This window comes from Euprymna scolopes, chromosome 2 (assembly GCF_053919585.1).
Source record: "Euprymna scolopes isolate OS-2025 chromosome 2, ASM5391958v1, whole genome shotgun sequence".
Classification (NCBI taxonomy): Eukaryota; Metazoa; Mollusca; class Cephalopoda; order Sepiida; family Sepiolidae; genus Euprymna; species Euprymna scolopes.
Genome location: NC_136483.1, coordinates 25363719 through 25385227, shown reverse-complemented (window position 1 = coordinate 25385227; position 21509 = coordinate 25363719). Strand labels below are relative to the sequence as shown.

The following is a 21509-nucleotide window of genomic DNA, read 5'->3' as shown; positions in this document are numbered from 1 at the left end:
AAACCGAAAGAAAAAATTATATACTATTTATGAAAATCTTTTTGATGAAATAAATAGATTTCTATTTAATGATATAACTGTTATCGTTGTCCAGATCCGATCTTTATTTTGCTAATCAAGCCGTCGTGCCAAATATGTCAACATATGACGTGAACAGCGTGAGAAGAAAGCATATAGTTCTCACTATGTTCACACGACTTTTCTAGTATTAAAAAACGTGATATTGAACGACACGATGACTTATAGAGTAACAGAAAAAGATGCATTTTCTTCTGAAAATGATAGACCAAGGTCGTAGAGGATAGTTCGACTCTGACAAGCAGAAGCCGTTGGTTTGTACGCTTATAATATGCAATGATATTGAATTACAAATCAGGAGTATTGTTGTCATATTTGAGCTGGTGCATCTGCCAATTGTCTCTTGCTCCTAAATAAGGTTCAAAAGAGAGTCACCAATCTGATAGGTCCTGACTTCAGCCGCTGTCCCATCGACGAAACGTTGCATTCCTCTGCTTGTTCTACAAGTACTTTAACGATGAATGCTCTGACGAACTGCAAGCACTTGTACCCCCTCGACGTAAATACTCCCGACAAACCCGACAAGCAACTAAATCCCACCCATACACAGTAGAGATCCTTAGATGTAAGAGAGATTTCTACTCCAGTAGTTTTTTTCTCAGGACAGCCAGACTTTGGAATTCCCTTCCGGGTCTCTGCTTTCCCAACTGTACTGAGAAGTGTAACGTGAACCGACAGCTTGCTGTCCAACTCCCTACACAGTACCCCTGATGCCTATGTCCCTGATAGTAAACCCTACAACAAAGTGATAGTGTGCTTTGTTTGGGGTGAAAATGTAAAAAAAAGGACCGTAACAAGATTTCCTACGAGAGTGATTTATGGGTCAAACGAATTATTATTACTCAAAAAATAAGTTCTACAGGAAAAAGTATCCTAAACACGAAAAACAGATAAGTAATATTTTGTACGACTTCATGTACGTTGACCAATTTTAGAACTTAGCATGCAAATAGGTTAGCTTTTTAATGATAAAAATATTTTGCCGTGCGAATCTGACCTGTATGCTAATCAAGTCATTGCCAAACACAACTCACAATAATCAACAGATGAACAGATATGTATATTTAGAATATTGGAATTTCAATTCAAAATTCTTACGTACGTTTCTTTTTGTCTGAAATTTCGGAAAAAAACAGAAAACATAAACATTTTATCAATTGTTTGAATATGAATGAATACGACAAAAATATGGAACTGCATATTTTTTTAATGAAAGCTTTTATTGATAAATTTGTTAGCGAGTGTCTTTATCGCTTATCTAGGGCATTACATTCCGTCTAGCATTAATTAAGTTACTGATACAGCGTAAATGCACTCGAGAAAACATATAAACTTATTTGACATGTATTAATTAACAAGAATGGATTTATTTCATTTTATCAGAGAGTTATATAGTCTGCAAATGTGGTTATTTTGGTTACAAACTACATAGAAAATGTGGATGTCAACATGTAAAATTCACATTGATAAAGAGAACCTCCTTATTCTCACTATGTTAAAAAGTATTTTATAATATCAAAAGAATAATCTAATTTGACAAGACAAAGTGTAGTTGTGAGGTAAACACATGTGCCCGACAATGACGGCCAGTATGCGAGTCTACTAGACCTTTGTCTCACAACTTGCCCTGAACATGTTCAGTTTCTGTTCTCTCTCCACTTGGATCTTCCGACCACTCTGTTGCATCAATTAAGATTAAAATGAAATGTAATAAGTCCCCAAACGTACCTCTCAATAATACAGTATATCGATACACTATGGCTGACTGGGATAGCTTCCATACATTTACATCAGATCTACCTCTGCGTTCCATGTTTAAAAAGGATGTGTCCTCTATAGTATCAGACAAGGAGGAATGGTTAATTGTAGGTATAGACCGTTTCATACCCTCGAAAAAATTCCAGCAAAAACCTAACAGCCAGCCATGGTTCTCTCCAGAATGTGCTGCTGCCATTGCGCACAGAAATCACTTTTTCCACTGCTTCCAACGTAATAGATGTATTGAAACTAAAACCGCTTTCAGGACTGCCAGCAACCATTCTAAGAAAGTAATAAAGAACGCAAGTGAGTTTAAGTCCAAAGTAGCTAAGCAGCGGCTTGGTTCCCACCAGTTTTGGCAGATAACAAACAGAATCCTGAACGGAAGCGTGTGCTCTATCCCAACTATCATCAATGGACCTGAGGTAATCTCGTCAGCATCAGACAAAGCCAAACTCTTTGCCAAGAAGTTTGCAGCTAATTCTACCCTTTGCGCCCAAGGCCGCCAACCCCCAATATTTTCTCTTGTATCAGAAAACACGCTATGTGATATACATATATCTGTACGTAATGTTGTCAAGCTAATCAAAAACCTTGATTCCAGTAAAGCAACCGGCCCTGACGGTATTCCAAATATAGTACTCCAAAAAAATCAACCAGAACTAGCGTCCATATTTACACAAATGTTTAAACGTTGTCTTAAGGATAATTGCTTCCTATCACCCTGGAAAATCTCATCAGTATGCCCTGTATTTAAGAATTCAGGTGATCGCTCATCCCCCTCTTAGTACAGGCCAATTTCGCCTGTGCGCCATGAGTAAGTTGCTGGAATCTGTGTTAAATACAGAAGTAATCAACCATCTAAGCAAAAATAACCTTCTTAGTAACACACAATATGGTTTCCGTTCTGCTAGATCTACAGCAGATGTGCTTACAGTTATATCTCATAGGATTAGCGAATCTCTCGACGGAGACAACCTTTCTAGGGCAATTGCTCTTGACATATCTAAGACCTTTTGGTATAAAGGTTTACTTCACAAGATCTCTAGCTAGGGTATAGCTGAAAATGTCTTCTCAATTATTAAATCATTTCTTTCTGACAGGTTCATAAGAGTAGTAGTTGATGGGCAAAAATCAGAAGATCTTAGTATTAATGCTGGATTCCCTCAGCGATCCATCCTTGGCCCAACTCTTTTCCTGATCTACATGAACGATCTTCCAAATCACACCCTTACATCATTTGTAGACATTTATGCTGATGACACTACCAAAGACCAAGTTCTCTCCGATTCTCTCTCCTCTGATCTTGAACAAGTGGTACAATGGGGAAAGGAGTGGCTGGTTACTTTTAATGCATCTAAGACCAAGCTTCTATCTTTACATCATCAACGTTCTGATCCCCATCTGGCAACAATTGATATGAATGGTTCGCATCTTGAGGAGGCCTCAAGTTTTGACAAGCTTCTGGGCTTGACCTTTACTCCTGATTTTAAATGGAACACATACATCAAATCTGTTGCCAAGGCCGCTGGAAAAATGGTGGGATCCTTCTATAGCTCCAGTAGATATCTCACTGTTTATGCAATTCTCTTTCTATATAAGAGCCAGGTACGTCTAAGGATGGAATACTGTTGCCACATCTGGGCAGGAGCTGCTAGAAAGGACTTGTCCTGCCTTGATAGAGTTCAAAATAGATTTCGTAGCCTCGTAGGAGATGTCCTTTTCTCTTCCCTGCAACCTCTATCTCACAGAAGAGATGTTGCGAGTTTTCTCTGCTGTATCGTTATTTTCATGGAAAGTGTTCGACTGGGCTTCAGTCTATGGCCCCCCTCGCCAAACTTTCACGAGAAACCATCGTCTAGCTGAAAACACTATGAATAATCCCCCCTCTCTTTGCCTAAACCTAGACGTAGATGCCATGAACAAAGCTTCTTTCTTAGAACTGCACGCCTGTGGAATTGTCTTTCGTTTTCCCGCTTTCCTTCTGACTACAATATGGTTGTCTTCAAGTCTAACGTAAACAAGTTATTGATGAGCCCTTCCACTTGTTAACAGATTTACCGAATTTCTATTACTAACGATTATTATATTGTCCAATTTATACTGTACACTCTTTAACTCTTATCCTCGAGTGGCCTCTTGGCCTTGATAAGTTGTGCTACCTATGTAAAAAAAACAGTTATACCGTCTTATCTGGTATATACAACGCTTGTGATGTCTATAGAATTTATTGTCGCGCTTTTGTATAAGGCGTTCTAAAGAATATACAATTTGTAAGGTCGTTTTCTTCTTTTAAATAAAGACAATTCATATTCTCAAAGTCATAAATATGGAACTGTATGTTTTATTGTATAATGAGAGGTTGTTTTTACTACTTTGAAAGCGTAAAAAGGCTTAAATGTGAGGATTATTTAAGATATCACATTGAACTAGCATCAATCAAATTGCCGAGACTGTTAAAAGAGTTTTTAACTTAACAGATAGATTATTTTAATCACAAGTTAACTTATTCCATATTACCCCGGGAGTGTACATGCTGCCGGTGTGGTTATTATTATTAAAGCACTAACTAGGCAATTTTATTGGTTCAGCAGAACGGTAAGTCATTGTTCTCATTATGTTAACACAACTTTCACAATATCTAGAGACAGGTAAAAAAAGAGTATGCGCCGTGTAGTAAAACGATAAACATGGTTTCAAAGATAGATACGTTTATAAAATATAAAAAACAGGTTCATACAGAATATCATTCCATGCTAAATCCAGGGAACTTTGTATAAGGTAGATTATTATTTTTTTTTTTTACGAGGTGGCCACCACTTATCAACGCCCGGAAGCCACTCAGGGATAAGGGTTATTGTAAGTACAGTACGTTAGTGTGGTTATTTAAAGTGTCTAATTAAGGGTGCGGTTCATCAGGAATTTGTTTACGCTGGACTTGAAGACATCCAAGTTGTAGTCAGGAGGGAAGCAGGCAGACGGAACAGAGTTCCACAGGTGTGCAGTTCTAAGAAAGAAGCTTTGTTCATGGAATCTACGTTTTGATTTAGGCATAGATACAAAGTGGGGAAAGTTTTTGACAGTGGATTCAGCTAGACGGGCATTTTTTGTAAAAGATTGGCGAGGGGGAACCAGAGATTGGAGTCCAGGCTAGCACGCCATGGAAATAACGATAAAACAAAGATAGGCTTGCAATGTCTCTTCTGTTGGGAGAGAGGTTGCAGGGAAGAGAAAAGGGCATCCCCAACTAAGCCACGAATTCTATTTTGTACTCGGTCAAGGCAAGATAGGCTGTTTTTAGCAGCTCCTGCCCAGATATGGCAGTAGTATTCCATCCTTGGACGTACTTGGCTTTTATATAGATAGAAAATTGCATCAGTAGTGAGGTATCTTCTGGAGCGGTAGAAGGATCCCACCATCTTTCCAGCGACCTTGGCAACAGACTTGATGTACGTGTTCCATTTCAGATCAGGAGTGAAGGTGAATCCCAGAAGTTTGTCAAAACATGTGGCTTCTCCTAGACGAGAGCCATCCATTTCAATTGGTGCCAGATGGGGATCAGAGCGTTGATGATGTAAAGATAGGACTTTTGTTTTAGATGCATTAAAGGTACCCAGCCACGTCTTCCCCCACTGAACCACTTGTTCGAGATCAGAGGAGAGAGAATCAGAGAGAGCTCTGCCATTTACAGCCTTTGTAGTGTTGCTGTAGATGGTCGTGTCATCAGCATAGATGTCAACGAATGATTTAAGTATGTGTTTAGGGAGACCATTGATGTAGATCAGGAAGAGAGTTGGGCCCAGGATTGACCCTTGAGGGACTCCAGCATTAATACTGCAGGCCTCTGATTTTTGTCCATTATATCGATTATTAATCAATCGTACAGTTACTTAAAAAAGGGGTCATAACACATAAATAAACCATCAAAATAAAAGTAATATTTTTTTGTATGCATGTATAAACTTTGACCATCCTCCGAACTTAGCACATAAATAGGTTTCCTTTTAAATGATTTAATATTTTGTCGTGCGAATTTTCCCTGTATTTTACTTATTAAACCAGGACAAAATAACTCACTAAAATCAATAAAATGTCAAGTGAACTGTAAGCTCGTCGTTACCCAACGACAAAATGAGGATACAATTTTAAGATATAATCTTTATTAAAAATATTTACTCACTTTTCTTCTTGCCTGTATTTTGGAAAGAGAAAAAAAAGAGAATAACTACATTTTATCAACTCTTTAATTTTTGTATTTAAAGCAACATATATTTAATTATAATAAATATGGAGCTGTGAGTCTCTAGTGGTTTCTAAAGAAAACAAAAGTTCTAAACATGTCAAGTATCTAGAGAACTGCATTACGTTAATCATTAATCAAATTGCTGAAAAGGTGTACATGCACTGGAGAACACATTAAAATTTACCAGATCATTAATTTTAAACAAGAACGAAATTATTCCATCTTATCATGAAGTTGTGCAATCCAACTGTGTGGTTTTTCCGGTTAAGAACTCTCGAGACAATTCCGGTTCTGTCAAGTATGTGAACATATTAAATGAAGAAATACAACTTGCAAAAATATTAAGAGGCAAGGGAAAAGGGCGCACAAAGTGAAGTGGAAAGTAAACCACGCTTATAGGGACATTCTACCATTCTCTTCTAAAAGGTAAAACAAGTCATAGATGTGGGCTATAGCCTTGCATGCACACGTATGAATACAACAATTAAACACTGGAATAAACTCTAATGCAAAACATCGACCAAAGAAAGGCTTCGTATGATGTATATTTGATCCATGTTGGCTCCCTACACCAGCGATTAATTAAGTCTGTGAGAATTTTAGCTAGAGTCACATTAGTACATGTCAGTATAATCTGGCGGCAAACTGAAATGTACACACACGCAGGTTACGTGATGGAACAGGAGACTCAAGACTAACTCACTATCCAAAACTCAGGAGGCAATTGTTGAACTATATGAGAGATGATGCCATGTGTTTGATAAAAAAAAAAACAAAAAAAAAAAAACGTTTTTATGGTCAGTCTCATTCGGAAAGCGATACGGACGAGACGGAAGGAATTAAGTGTTATATTGTTAGTTCCGGAAAGCACCGAGTAACCTGAAGATTATTATTATGATTGCTATTGATGTATTTAAATTAGAATGTTAGAAAAACTGTGTCGAGGCGAATAAAGTAGTTTTAAGATACAATATTTACGTTAGAAATCTATTGGGAATTTTAACGTTGAAATGTTAGAACAAACACGAATATAAGCCTAATAAACAAAATACCTGACAAAAATGAATCAGCTGATTTGATTCTGTTGGTAATGTACGTTGATGACCTCATTAGAAGGAATATAGTTTTTTACACGAAGAGTTTAGTCAGCTTAGAATCTCCGATGAAGTGAAGCACAATCGAACTAAACAGATGAGCAGGTCAGTTGGCGACACGATGGGCGGAGCTATGGCCTCTGTACACCAGCAAACGTATGCAGTGCGCGATAGTCAAAACGTTTGAAACTTACGATAAGCGTGGCACTTTTCTAAGTATAGAAACATTCTGCAAATAAAAGTTGCTGAAAATACAACCCGAGACTTCTGGCTGTTTCCTTGGAAGGAATTGTCATTGCGGATCCGTAAAACTAAACCCAAAGATGGTTAAGGTATATTTCTCCTATTGGCCAGATGTAAAACCCCATAGAACTGTTTTCCCCCTTTGTGTTCGTTATATTCCTTGTTACACACATGCTATTCACGCATTGACTTGAGGACAAAGAGGAGCTAGACGATCACAAACACTAAAAACTCTCACATACATAAATACTTATATTCACCCACAATGAACTGTAGATAAACGCAATGATCATTACTAGACGATCATAGATTCACGAATATATATATATATATATATATATATATATATATATATATATATATATATATATACTCGATATGTACACATACAGCACAGAAAAGAGATACTAAAATAGAAAGTTATACACATTCATTAAATAAACCTATATACACCTCTGACTATAGAACATAATTTTAGCTAGGCAGCCTATTCTTCAATGAGAAAACTTTTTCGCTCTCTCTCTCTCTCTCTCTCTCTCTCTATCTATCTATCTATCTATCCATCTATCTATCTATCTATCTATTTCTGAATTAAACCTTTTAAAAGTCAGTAAGTCTGTGTTGTCTTTAATGCACGCATAGATTAGTTCGTCTAACTATACAGAAAAGGCGACCAACAAACATACGAGAACCTACACATCAAGAACCAGACATAGAAAAATAATGAAGAATAACGACGTTCAAGAGAATGAAAAATCGGGATACATTTATCCTAATGGGCTTTTTTAAATAATATTTTAATTATTATTAAAAGTATTATCCAACCTTTCATGATAAAATTTTCTTTTAAATTATATAGATGTTTTCATTGTCATAAAATAATGGATGAGCGAATTCGTCTTCGTTTTATTGCCAGGGACACAATAAGGTTGTTATAGTTTTAAGATATTTTATTTTTTATTGAAAATGTTTACTCACGTTTCTGCTTGCCTGCATTTTGGGGAGAAGAAAAAAACAAAGAAGCGCATTTATCAATTTTAAAATTGTTTGAATTCGAATTCCATCGACCAAAGTGTTATGGAAATGACACTCAAGATAAGAACAGTAGTCTGAAGAAACCAAATAATACAAATAGTTGATCCTCATCTAAAAAATTCAGAAACAAAATTCATTTTCTACATCATAACTATGGAGTTATATGAGAGTATTTAATGACAACTTCTTAGACGAAACCAAAGTTTAAATAGGTCGATTACTAAGAAAACATCACATTCATCCAGCATTAATCAAATTAAAGAAACCGTGTAAATGCACTGAATGAGACGGTCAAACTTACCGAATAGGTAATTCTAAACAAGGACATGTTTATTCCATGTTATAACAGAGTTGTGCGATCCCTGCTGTAGTTATTACTGTTATTAATTGACTGAACAGTTGGCCTGCTGTCAGGCTCTACAACATATAAAATGAACAGCGAAAAAGAAAAGCTCATTGTTCGCACTAAGTTAAAATTGCTTTTACCATCTTAAGCAACAGAGAAAAGGTTACTTTTTCTCTGTATCTTAATGAATAGTATAGTAAAGAGATGAAGATGGTTACAGAAATAGATTATCACTGTTTTATAAAAGAACAAAAATCAGGGTCCTACAAGATGAGTATATTTTGCCATGCAAAAACTGTTGATTCCTACGCTTAAAATATGGTATAAAATCTAATAGCAAAATCAAGGTTTTACGAGGTAAATGGATTGGAGAATAGTATTGTTACTTAAACAAGAGTTATAAACGAAAAATATATCATAACCGCCCCCACCCACCCAAGATAAGTAATATTTGTGTATAGATCTATAAACTTTAACCAACCTGCGAACTTAGCATATAAATAGGTCTCGTTTTAAAAAAAAATTTGTCGTACGGATTTTACGTGTATTTTGAAAACCAAGCCGTGTTAAACATAACATAAGGAGATTAAAATGTTTTCCTATTAGAATTTGTATTGAAAATGTTTACTTACCTCTTTTCTTGGCTGTAATTTGGAAAAAGAAAAAAGAATTTAATAGAAAGATAAACAGTTAGAGAGATGGATTATCTCCCCTTTCTAAAGTGAAAGACCAATGAAACAGAAGTTATGAGGATTGGTTATTCGTATTATGCAAAAAATGGTAATTACGCTTATAATCTTGAATAAAATTTAATGCCAAAAAGAGACCCAGTAAAAGCGTCGTACGAGGTAGATGCATGGGAAAGCCTTATTATAACTTTATCAAGTAAAAGCAAAAAGAAAAGATTAGCAATATTTTTGTATGAATGTATAAAGTTTGACCAACCTCCGAAATTAATTCATATATAGATGTCTTAAGACAAAAATGTAATTCCTACATGTATAAAATGCATTTTGCTAATCAAGCTATTGCGAAACATCACAAAGATCAATAAAATAACAGTTATGCGAATTCATCCATGAATATAAACATGGTTACATTCGTAGACAGTAACTCTTTTATAAAAGAGCAAAACAGGGTTGTAGAGGATACCTATATTCTGGCATGCAGGATCGATTTTGCCTACGATTAATTATTATAATAAAGGCGCATTCCTGTCTGTATGCTTTTTATAAATTTGATACAATGTAGACCGTTTCAATCATTAATTTTATTCCTAAAAAACGACTTTATACATTCCATCATCCTTATATATATATATATATATATATATATATATATATATATATATTATCTATTCAAAGGATATCTATATTACAGAAGTAACTATATTAACATTTTATATTGAAGAAAATCTTTTTTGTTAATTAGCCGTATGTTTATTTGCAATACATAGTAACAGAATGATTTATTTAATTTTATTTATTTTTAAGTTTCTTTATTTTGAATTTAATTTATTTTTAATTATTTACTGAAGTCAACACAACTTCCATTTCAAAGCGGAAAAGCTTCATTCATTTAAAAGCTTCACTCTGTTAAGTACTACCACAATCTACGAACTGTGATTTTTTAGATAGGATTTTCAAGTTAAATTCAATTTTTACCGTGTCTTTTGTTTATTAAATTGTTATGTAAAAGTACAAAATAATTGGGGCATTTTTCCTATCTCATATTAAGAATGGATTTCTAAATAATAAAATCCCCCATTTATATGTAAAATAGAGAAAGCAAACACTATTTTGAAATAATTTCTACGCAGTTTTGAATGTTGTTTTTATTGTTTACAATCTATAAGATTTGTATCAGCACTTTTATTTAGCAAAACACGAGTATTTCTCATCAACTGAGTTCATCCTTCACTCGAAGAAAATATCTGAAAACTTTTATTACCTCCACATACACATACACATACACATACACGATGCATTATACTTTTGGTCGACTATCATTTACTGAGTGGTAGATCTATATGCAAAAACAAAACCTCCTATTTGTGACAATGAAACAGTTGAAACCAAATGTGAATGCGATATTTACAAAAACAATTACTCGGCGTTGCATTGGATGCAGGGATGGAAGTTGCATATTAAAATCAAAATGTCCAAACGCAACCTTTTTTTGCTAGTCTGAAATGAAATTTAATAACAAAAAAAGAACGATCCAAGAAAGGTTTCCTACGCGGTAGATGAATTAAATTGTTGTACTCTAATTTGAACAAAATAAAAAAAATGGAGAGGATATTATGTAGATTTATCAACTTTGGAACTCCTATCCAAGAAAATAAATGGGCGTTTTAATGATAAAATATTTTCGTCATCCGGATTCGACCAGTACTAATGAACATGTTTTCAAACACGACTGGAAAGAACTAATAAAATAAAAGGTGGATTGATCCTCATCTTTTTTCATCGATAAAACGGTGGATTATTTTTTTTAAATTATTAGAAACTTGATTTTTTAAATTTTTATTGGAATTGTTTACTTATCTTTCTTCCTAGCTGAATTTTGAGAAGCAAAAGAAAAAACAAAGTCATCAATTGTCTGTATTTAATTTATTGTATACATCCTAATTATGGAGCTGCATTATTTTTTAATGAAAACTTTTATTCATATTTTCTAACTGATACAAAGGTTCTAAACATGCCGATTATTTATAGCACCAATCAAATGCCAAATTATTGTGGTTATGAATTAAAAAAATAAGAGAAATAAATTAAATGAAGAAAAAACATATTTGTTCGAACTCATATTTTCTCACGACTAACTTCAACTGTAGTTTCTATTGTCCGTTCTCTCTTTCAGCTGTCGAAAAAACCCTGAAAACCACCCTATGCTTCCAACTCGTCCTTTTTATATTAGTTTTTGTCCTCCTATGCAAATTAATGTCATGTATATATTACTGAGCCTTCTACAAAGGAAAATCTTTTCTGTAAATTCCGTCACCCGACAGGATAAATAGACTCGCACCTGTTTATGTAAGTCACTTTCTGTCATTACTTTCACCACGTAATCAATTTCCCTAATTTGTCTCAGTCGTGAGGGATTTCTCCTCAACTAACAGAGAATAAGAAATTGAAGTGTTGCATCCGAAGAACAGATACTACACTTTGATATTGACCCAAAAGCCAAGCTTTTACTATGGCAAGACGAAATTTACAATATCAAAAGTCGATGACGCACAATGGGAGGTAAACATGATTTCAGGGATGGATTTTCCTTCTTCTTTCGAGAGAAATATCGGAGTTATAGAAAAGAGTTTTACTACGACATGGAAAGTGACCTGAGAAAAGCTTTGTACAATGTAGATGTATGGGACAGTCTTATTATAAACTGACAAAAGGAAAAAAAATGTCGTAAAACCAATATATGTATATATATATATATATATATATATATATATATAGAGAGAGAGAGAGAGAGAGAGAGAGGTAGTAGTTTGGTTGAAGCATTGTTGGTAAAGAAATATATATATATATATATATATATATATTTAAGCCAAAAACAATGCGGAGGAAGACCGGAAAAGATGAAGTAAAAAAGAAAAACAAACAGATGTGTCTAACCTTTATTTGACTATCATTCTTCGCTTCAATGTATAATTATTTATAACCAAGTTGCTGGTATGTCCGGTGTATGTAAAGTCCGTGGGTGGTGTGGAACTTTGATTAATTTCGAGAGAAAGGTACCTCTCTTTTCAAAATAGAAGACAAAAGTGGATTCAAGATGGCGGAGAGAGCCTGGCAGTCCTGCAGAAATATTTTATTTTACTTATATATTTGACACAGAAGCCAAGCTTTTACTATGGTAAGACGAAATTCACAATATCAAAAGTCGATGACGCACAATGGGAGGTAAACATGATTTCAGGGATGGATTTTCCTTCTTCTTTCGAGAGAAATATCGGAGTTATAGAAAATAGTTTTACTCCGACATGGAAAGTGACCTGGGAAAAGCTTTGTACAATGTAGATGTATGGAACAGTCTTATTATAAACTGACAAAAGGAAAAAATGCCGAATCTGTTCTTCAGATGCAACACTTCAATTTCTTGTTCTCTGTTAGTTGAGAAGAAATCCCTCACGATTGAGAAACATTAGGGAAATTGATTACTTGGTGAAAGTAATGACAGAAAGTGACTTGCATAAACGGAATTTACATACACCGGACATACCAGCAACTTGGTAATAAATAATTATACATTGAAGTGAAGAATGATAGTCAAATAAAGGTTAGACACATCTGTTTGTTTTTCTTTTTTACTTCATCTTTTCCGGTCTTCCTCCGCATTGTTTTTGGCTTACAATATAATATATATATATATATATATATATATATATATATATATAAGTGCATGAATCCATTAACTTTGACCAACCACCGAATTTACGATATCAATATGTTTGTTTTTGAGTTATAAATGTTTTTATTTTTCAATGACAAGTTAAAAAACAAGAAAATAAAAACCAAATTTAGGCACAAGGTCACTCAAAAATTGGGGAGGGGTGTTTATAGTCATCCTCGTTACTGTACCTTTTCTAGTTTATGCTGGGCCTGTTGTGTGGCGGTGTACATGACGGGGACGTGACATACAACAGGGACGAGAACTCATTTATAACAGAGGTACACTGCGACGGGGGAGTTCACACTTATGATAGAAGTGTGAAGAGAGATTTGTAATTGACAGTTCTTTTAAAACACAGAGGAGAGATACATTATTGATGAGGGGGATACAATCAACACTTTAGAAAGAGTTTACATACAAATTTCATTATAAACGACTTTGAAGGCAAAACACATTACTTTGCGGTTGATGATAAACGAATGCAAAGGCTTGCATAATAATATGAAGACATGTATTTCCAGCTGGAGATGGGGATGATAGCAATTCGATGCCTGGCAGAATGACTACATTGTCTTGTCTCCTTTTCTGCCTCGCTTTCGAAAGGTGCTTAGGCTACCTTAACTCGAACTGGCTTCTCTTCTTTGACTCTCTTCTCAACTCCTCCATCTCAACTCTAACTTAACAGTATATAATGAACTATATTTCTTTGTGACGTCAGAATGCGACCATATGTACCCGGTTTGCACGTGGATAATGCATCTGCTTCCAACACGTGTTCTGTCAACACAAAAACATTCCTTAATTTCCATTGTTCTATTGTATTGTATAGTTATTTCTACTATAATGGACAATTCACTCCATTCCTGGAATCGCATCTAAATAGCAATATGTATTCATTTCAACTTCTCCTCACTACGTCAAGCATTCTCCTTTAATAAATATTATTTTTGATCCTAATTACTTAATTTCTCTAAATACCGGGAGCTGTCCCCATTCAATATACACCGATCCTAGCTAAAGTTCTTATGCACCACAATACCTTTAGCACACCGGGGATCATCCTACCAAAGATTCACAAATCATATCGCGTGTCTCTGTGTGTTTTAGTTTTGTTTTTTTTATTAGACAAGCAATAAAATAAATTTGTAAATATAAAATTCGATAATAAAAATCTTTGGTCGTCCAGATCCGATCTTGTTGGCTAATCAGGCCGTTTCCAAACACCACTCACAAAGACCTATACAAAAGGTGAACGTATTGATCTTCGTCCTTTCCAAGCGAAAAGGGGGGGGATTTTTTATTCTTAAGATGTTATAATTTCTTTGGAAAATGTTTAATTCCCTTTTTTCTTGCCTTTTAAATTTTAGCGAGCAAAAGAAAAAAAGAACAGAGGTATTTTATTAAATGTTTAAATCTAAAACAAAATAAATTTTCTACATCATAACTATAGAGATGTGTTTTGCTGAATGAGTCTTTGTTGACAAACTTCGAAGCTAAGGAAAGGTTTTAATGTAAATTACTTAAGGCATTACATCTAGTATTAGTTAAATTATTCAAATAGTGAAAATTATCGGGACAGTTAATTAATTAATCTATAATATAAACCTCAATCGTCGATTTGTAGGAATGTATGTATGTATGTTTGTATGTCTGCCAAAAAGGTTTTGACACACGCGACGGATCCTAACCAGATCGCTATCGTTTTCAAGCATGACCCTTCGGACGACAAATATCGAAAGATTGGCTCACAATATTAATTCCTTCAGCCTCAACTAGGCAGTTTTTTACAAGGAGGGGTCGATTTTTACGTCGACATTTTCGCAAAGTCATCGTCTCTGTTCAATTGACTACGCTTAATTTCAACGCTTTGAACTTCCGGTTGCGCAATGAAAACATTAGCTAAGACGTCACTTTTTTAAAACTATTTTCTCCTTCGCGTTACGAGTGTGAGCCTGCCTCACTACACCTACTTTTTTCACAGCAACTTTTTCCACCCGGGCTGCTTACTATTGTTCGGATCCCCCCTTCGCTACTACCACTTTATTTTTACACCCCCTCGTTCCTTACTACACTACATACACATACCCGGGCAACGCTGGGCACCCCCGCTAGTGTTGTTTTCTAACTACCCCACTTCGACACATCCGGAAAACGCCGGGCAACAACGCTACTACGACTTTTAACACCTCTCTCTCTATACAGGCAACCTACCGGTGTCCCTTTTTTAACATATCTCGGGCTGCTTACAGGAGGTCCTTACGACACCACCTCTCCACGCCCGGGCAACGTCGGTCACCCCTGTTAGTTTTAAATAAAGACGGATGTATTCCATTTTAAAACAAAGTTTACAGTCGGCTGGTGTGGTTATTGTGGTTAAGAACTAACTAAACAATTGGGGTGATCAGTCATGGAATAAACAGCGAAACAGTTACTGTTATTATCATAGTAACACGATTTTTATAATCTGAAGAGATAGAGAAAGACGATCAATTAGGGTTCAAAAACCTCAGAACTAATCCAATGTGAAAGCGACGAATTTGGATCTACAGCGTTTCTTCGGAATTGACTATCACACATTATAAATAAATGGATAATAAACTTGAGGTGCTTGGTTTTTCGATTTTTAATATAAGAAAGAAACGGGGAGGGAGATATTAGATATTTATTTTGTGTCGTTTAAAAATTTTTTTTTAATAAGCCAACGAAACATGCTGCAGTTACGTATTCATCTCTATATTAATAAAATGTAGTATATTTTACCAGTATAACTTCCGACATTATAGGAAAACAACGAAGCAATGTTTCTGCAAATATTTCTTCACTCACAATTTCTAGCACCGTTTACTAACTATTACATTTGCTCCTCTTTGACTTATACTCTCAATTAGGTAATTCCACATATGTAATTGCAGAAGGATTCATCTCTATTCTCTCATCGGAATGTTAAATTACTGCTTATTTTTATTAGTTTAACCTTTTCGCATGTGGCTGAATTTTTATTTGCATTTCGACATACGAATATTAATTACATACTGTGACGTAATCGCTGTGGCTGACTGTGTATATATTCTGTACATATATATACTTGTATGTGACGAGTGTCTTATTGAATGTACGCCTATTCTTCATATATGTGTGATCGCTTGGTTTTCAAAATGTCACAAACAACTTATCTGCTGTATGTTCGCATATAACGACAAATAAGTGATGGAACAAACAGTTTTGTCTATTAACATTCTATGGGGTTACAATATTTTACCTATTAGAGAATATAATTGGTCCATCTTTGATTTCATTGGACGGAAACGAAAATTCTATTAAGAACAGACATCGTGTTTCTTTTTCAGTAACCTTTATTCCATAATGCCCATAATGCTATTCCCATCTTGAAAAAAATTGAACGCTGATACAGTCCTGTATACATCTTAATTATTGATCTTATCCCTACTGGGTGCCATATCGTCTGTAGATCGTCTCTCTCAAACTCCCGTTACAAATTGATTACTAACTAACTTTCTAAAGTGTCTGTAAACTCGTTACGTCATATATACACGTAACCAAAAATTTTGGACTAGTCTTTTGTATCGTTGTTCATTAAAACCAAACATTCCAATCTTATATCATATAACATCCTTCTAAACATTTTATTGTTTTATATTTTTTTGCATAGAAGTCACAACTTATCAAGGCCCAGAGGCCATTCGCGGATCAGTGTTAATGAGTGTACAGTAGTCAATAAGACAATATCGTAGTAATCGTTAGTAGTGGAGATTTGGTAAGGAGATGCTTTAAGACGACTAAATTGTAGTCAGATAGGATACAGGCAAAAGGAATAGAGTTCCACAGGCGTGAAGTTCTAAGAAAGAAGCTTTGTTCATTGAATCTACATTTAGGTTTAAGCACAGATAAAGAGTGGGGGAATTATTGATAGTGGTTTCAGCTAGGCGAGTGTTTTTGTGAACGTTTGGCGAGGTGCGACCATAGGTTGGAGCTCAGACGAGCACTTGCCATGAAAATAACGATAAAGCATAGACAAGCTCGCAACGTTTCTTCTCTGACAAAAAAGATTTCAGGGAAGAAAAAGAGGCATCCTTCACTAGACTACGAAGTTAACTTTGAACTGTGTCAAGACAGGATAAGATCTGTCTAGCAGCTCCTGTCCATATGTGGTAATCCTTAGACGTACTTAGCACTTATATAGGTAGAGAATTGCATCAGCAGTGATATATCTACTGAAGCGGTAGAAGGATCCTACCATTTTTTCAGCGACCTTCACAACATATGTGTTTCAGATCAGGAGTAAAGGTCAAAACCAGAAGCTTGTCAAAACATGAAGCCTCCCAAATACGAGAGCCATCCATTTCAATTTATGCCAGATGGGGGATCAGAGCGTTGATGATGTAAAGATAAAAGCTTGGTTTAAGATGCATTAAAAGTAACCAGCCATTTCTTTCCCCATTGTACCACATGCTCAAGATCAGAGAAGAGAGGATCGAGATAAATTGTTTATTTACGGCCTTTGATGTGTTGCCATATATGGCAGTGTCGTCAGCATAAATGTCTACAAATGATGTTAGGATGTGATTTTGAAAGATCATTAATGTGGGTCAGGAAAAGAGTTGGATCCAGGATGAACCCCTGAGAGACTTCAGCATTAATTACCTGAATTCTTTAATACTTGACATACTGATGAGATTTTTCAGGGTGTTGGGAAGCAATTCTCATTAAGACATCGTTTACACAGCTATGTAAATATGCGAGCTAGTTCTGGTGGAAGTTTTGTTCTAGCACTATAATTGGAATGCCGTCAAGGCCAGTTGCTTTACTTGAAATAAGGTTTTTTATTAGCTTGGTAACATTACGCACAGATATTTTTAGCGTAATTATTTCTACATTCAATTCCAGTCCTATTTCACATTATCTAAACACTTTGTTATATCCATAACATAATCACCAGTTCAAATATGAGTCCCTCACTTCTTTACTCGTGACATCCGACGTTGCCCGGGTTATAATATAATACATACAAGGGTTGTATAGTCATTGATACCAAATATTGAGTTGGTGTTCATAGAAGATAGAATATATGAGAGGAGAGTTCATACCTTTCTTCATATAGGCCGTGTCTGTTTCTCGGTGTCGATCATAGCTGTTGGTTGTAAAATGAATTATAATGTCAATGAAACATACTGGAATCTGGATGAGTGTCTCTAAAAGACCACACGTACAACCGTTTATATTTTTTATATATTTTTATTCCAGTTGTCTCATGTTCCCCAAGGGTCCGCCTTTATGTCTCTACATCTTTTTCTTTCAGCCTATGCTTCTAGGCTGAGTTTGGAGCGGGCACTCTCACATCTCACTGGTTTGCCGAAAACTGACTAAAACTTCTTGTTTTCTCTCTTTCCGGCCGATTAAAGGATACGTCTACTTAACGTGATTTCTGGTCACCTATTTAAATATGGCGTGATCAGTGTCACTTATCAATTATTGTTTTAGATTCCTAAATTATTATGCTTAAAGCATACTACAGCTAAATCTATAAACATATCAGTTAACTTTACAATTAAAACGTTCAGCTAAAGTTATTTTACCCAAACAATATTTTTCTTCTAAGCCTAGCAAAATCACTGATGTTATCCAGAATACAACACTAGATTGCGCCTAGAGATTGATTTAACAACTTAATGGTTTAATCGTATAACAGTTTAATGGAATAATAGTTTAATTGTATAACAGTTTAATGGTATAACAGTTTAAACCTCAACTATCAGTTCACAATGCATATTAAGATTGCATACTCTTACTTTTCAGAGTAAGTGATCGTATATTTAGACCTGTTACAGGTTTCATTCGTACAATTCCAAACAAAAACCAGTTATTAAACAGTGGCCGATACGGCAGCCCAAACGAATCAAAATAATATCTACCGAATCTATTCGTTTCCTTAAAAACATAAAATGGATTTACGCTACTGCAAACAACCTTACAAATTCGCCACTCGCCTCTTTACTTTTAACAAACTTTTTCACGCTATTATTTGGCGGGAGCATTGATAATAACACCCACTAATTAAAAACAAAACAAACTAAAAACGGAATACAATTTTATTATTTTACTAGCCCTACATAGGAATCCTCTTGGCTAACTGATTTTAATTTAATTGTTTTTCTGAGTTTAATTTAATTGTTTTTTTACACAATGTCTCAAATGGTCATCTCTCAATTACACAAGGAACCTGTTCTAATATACTGATTCTCTCGGACTACAAAGATCTAGACCCTCAGCAATTCCGGAATATATTTCCTGCAAATGAAATGTCACATAACGTTATATAACCTTTAATTCTGGAGGATAGAACAAGATCCAGCTCTATCATCCCACCTTTCGGCTCATACCGACAGCGTTTCTAGAACTAAACCCAGCGCTCCAAAGTCAGAGGTAAGCAATCATTTTCAATGTCCCTGTTGAAATGCTTCAGAATACAAAACTAAGGTCAGCCCACCTAAACAGAACTCAGTGTTGTTACATATATGAATTTGTGACTCTCAGTTTTTTGGGAGAGTCGTATCAACGAAAAGTTATTTTTGTTTTCAATGAATTCAATTTCAAATATGGCGTGTTTATTTTCCATTCATCAAAATACAAGTGACAATCACACATTAGAACGAAGTGAGGTTAGGATGAAGGTGGGTTGCAGAATTCTCTCGCCTATCTCTCTCTCTCTCTCTCTCTCGCCTATCTCTCTCTCTCTCTCTCTTGTGATTAAGGAAAAAGTAAAGGGTTGGAGTAGTGCTTAAAATCTGGAGTAAATTTCATGCCAAAAAGAGACCCGCGAAAGTGGCCTGTACGAGGTATATAATAGCCATATTAAAACTGTAAACGTAAAAACAAAAACAAAAAAAAACGTAATAAAATAAAAACATCGTAAAACAAAAAAAAATTAATTCAAACAAAAAATCTGAGTAATATTTGTGTATGAATGTATGAATTTAAACTAACCTCATAACTTACAACATACATAGACATCGTTTAAAAAATAAAATATTTTCCTCGACCGGAATCGATATACTAATTAAACAATTGCTAATCACCAATCAAAAGTATTAACAGATGAACAGGTGAGCGGATTTATTTTCCTCGTTTGCCAGTGACGAAAACTTTTTAGATATTTTAATTTTTATCGAAAATGTTCACTTACCTTTCCGACTGGCTGAATTTCGGAAGAATGGAAAAGAAAAACAAAATAGTTTATAGACTTTAAAAATAATTTTTATTTGAATAAAGATAATAAATTACAACAATACATTATAACAATTAAGCCACATCTTCTTAAACGAAAATATTTATTGAAAACTTCACATCGAAATTTTTAAATATGTCAATGATTTAGGGCTGTGCATTACGTCTAGCATTAATCAAATCATCAAGATAAAATAAATGCACTGGAGAAGATTTTAAACTTGCCCGATAAGTATTTTAAAAGAAGGACGGATTTATTTAATACTAGCAGGCCGCCTAGCGTGGCCCGGTCATAAAATGCGCATAAATATGACATGTAATTTATGCAGATTTCGCATTTATTATTCTTAAAGTCAATCCTCTACTGATTGTTATATGGTACCCAATATAGTTAAAATACATAAAGAAACTCAAACATGTGTATGTGAGTATAATGTTTAGAAAGTTCATTTCTTGTAAGTAAAAAAAATACTCGAGCTGGGACCGAAACCAAGAGTTAAAGACAGTGAGTCAAGTACGATAACCAATAGACTAGCTTACCATGATCTATATCAAGTGTTTATAAACCTACTTATTCATAACATACGGAAGCTGTCAGGTGAACAATTCGCGCATGTGCAGTCGTGAAAAAATCCGAAGACCATCAAGTACCAATTTTTCAATGTTGACCCCTTTTTCCGAATGAGAACCGATTAAAAAGTTTTCCACATGCCTATATACTAAATTTCAAGTTTGTAGATAAAAATTCTAAATGTATATACCAAATTGGTAAATGTATATACCAAATTTCAAGTTTGTAGATAAAAATTCTAAATGTATATATCAAATTGATAAATGTATATACCAAATTTCAAGTTTGTAGATAAAAATTCTGCATGTATATACCAAATTGATAAATGTATATACCAAATTGATAAATGTATATACCAAATTGATAAATGTATATACCAAATTTCAAGTTTGTAGATAAAAATTCTACATATATATACCAAATTGATAAATGTATATACCAAATTTCAAGTTTGTAGACAAAAATTCGTTAATCATATACGCACCCATTCTTACTTTT

General features: G+C 34.7%; 1 protein-coding gene across 1 annotated transcript in view; it reads right to left on the bottom strand.

Annotated features, from left to right (window-relative positions):
• Window positions 1-21509, bottom strand: part of LOC145303383 (peptidase inhibitor R3HDML-like) — a 77218-nt gene that overhangs the window by 17592 nt on the left and 38117 nt on the right. Inside the window, exons 8-9 of the mRNA XM_080144703.1 lie at window positions 20400-20411; window positions 9430-9441 (exon numbers count right to left, since the gene is read on the bottom strand). Coding sequence (XP_080000829.1) covers window positions 9430-9441; window positions 20400-20411 — 24 coding nt within the window. The remainder of the gene's footprint in view (window positions 1-9429; window positions 9442-20399; window positions 20412-21509) is intronic.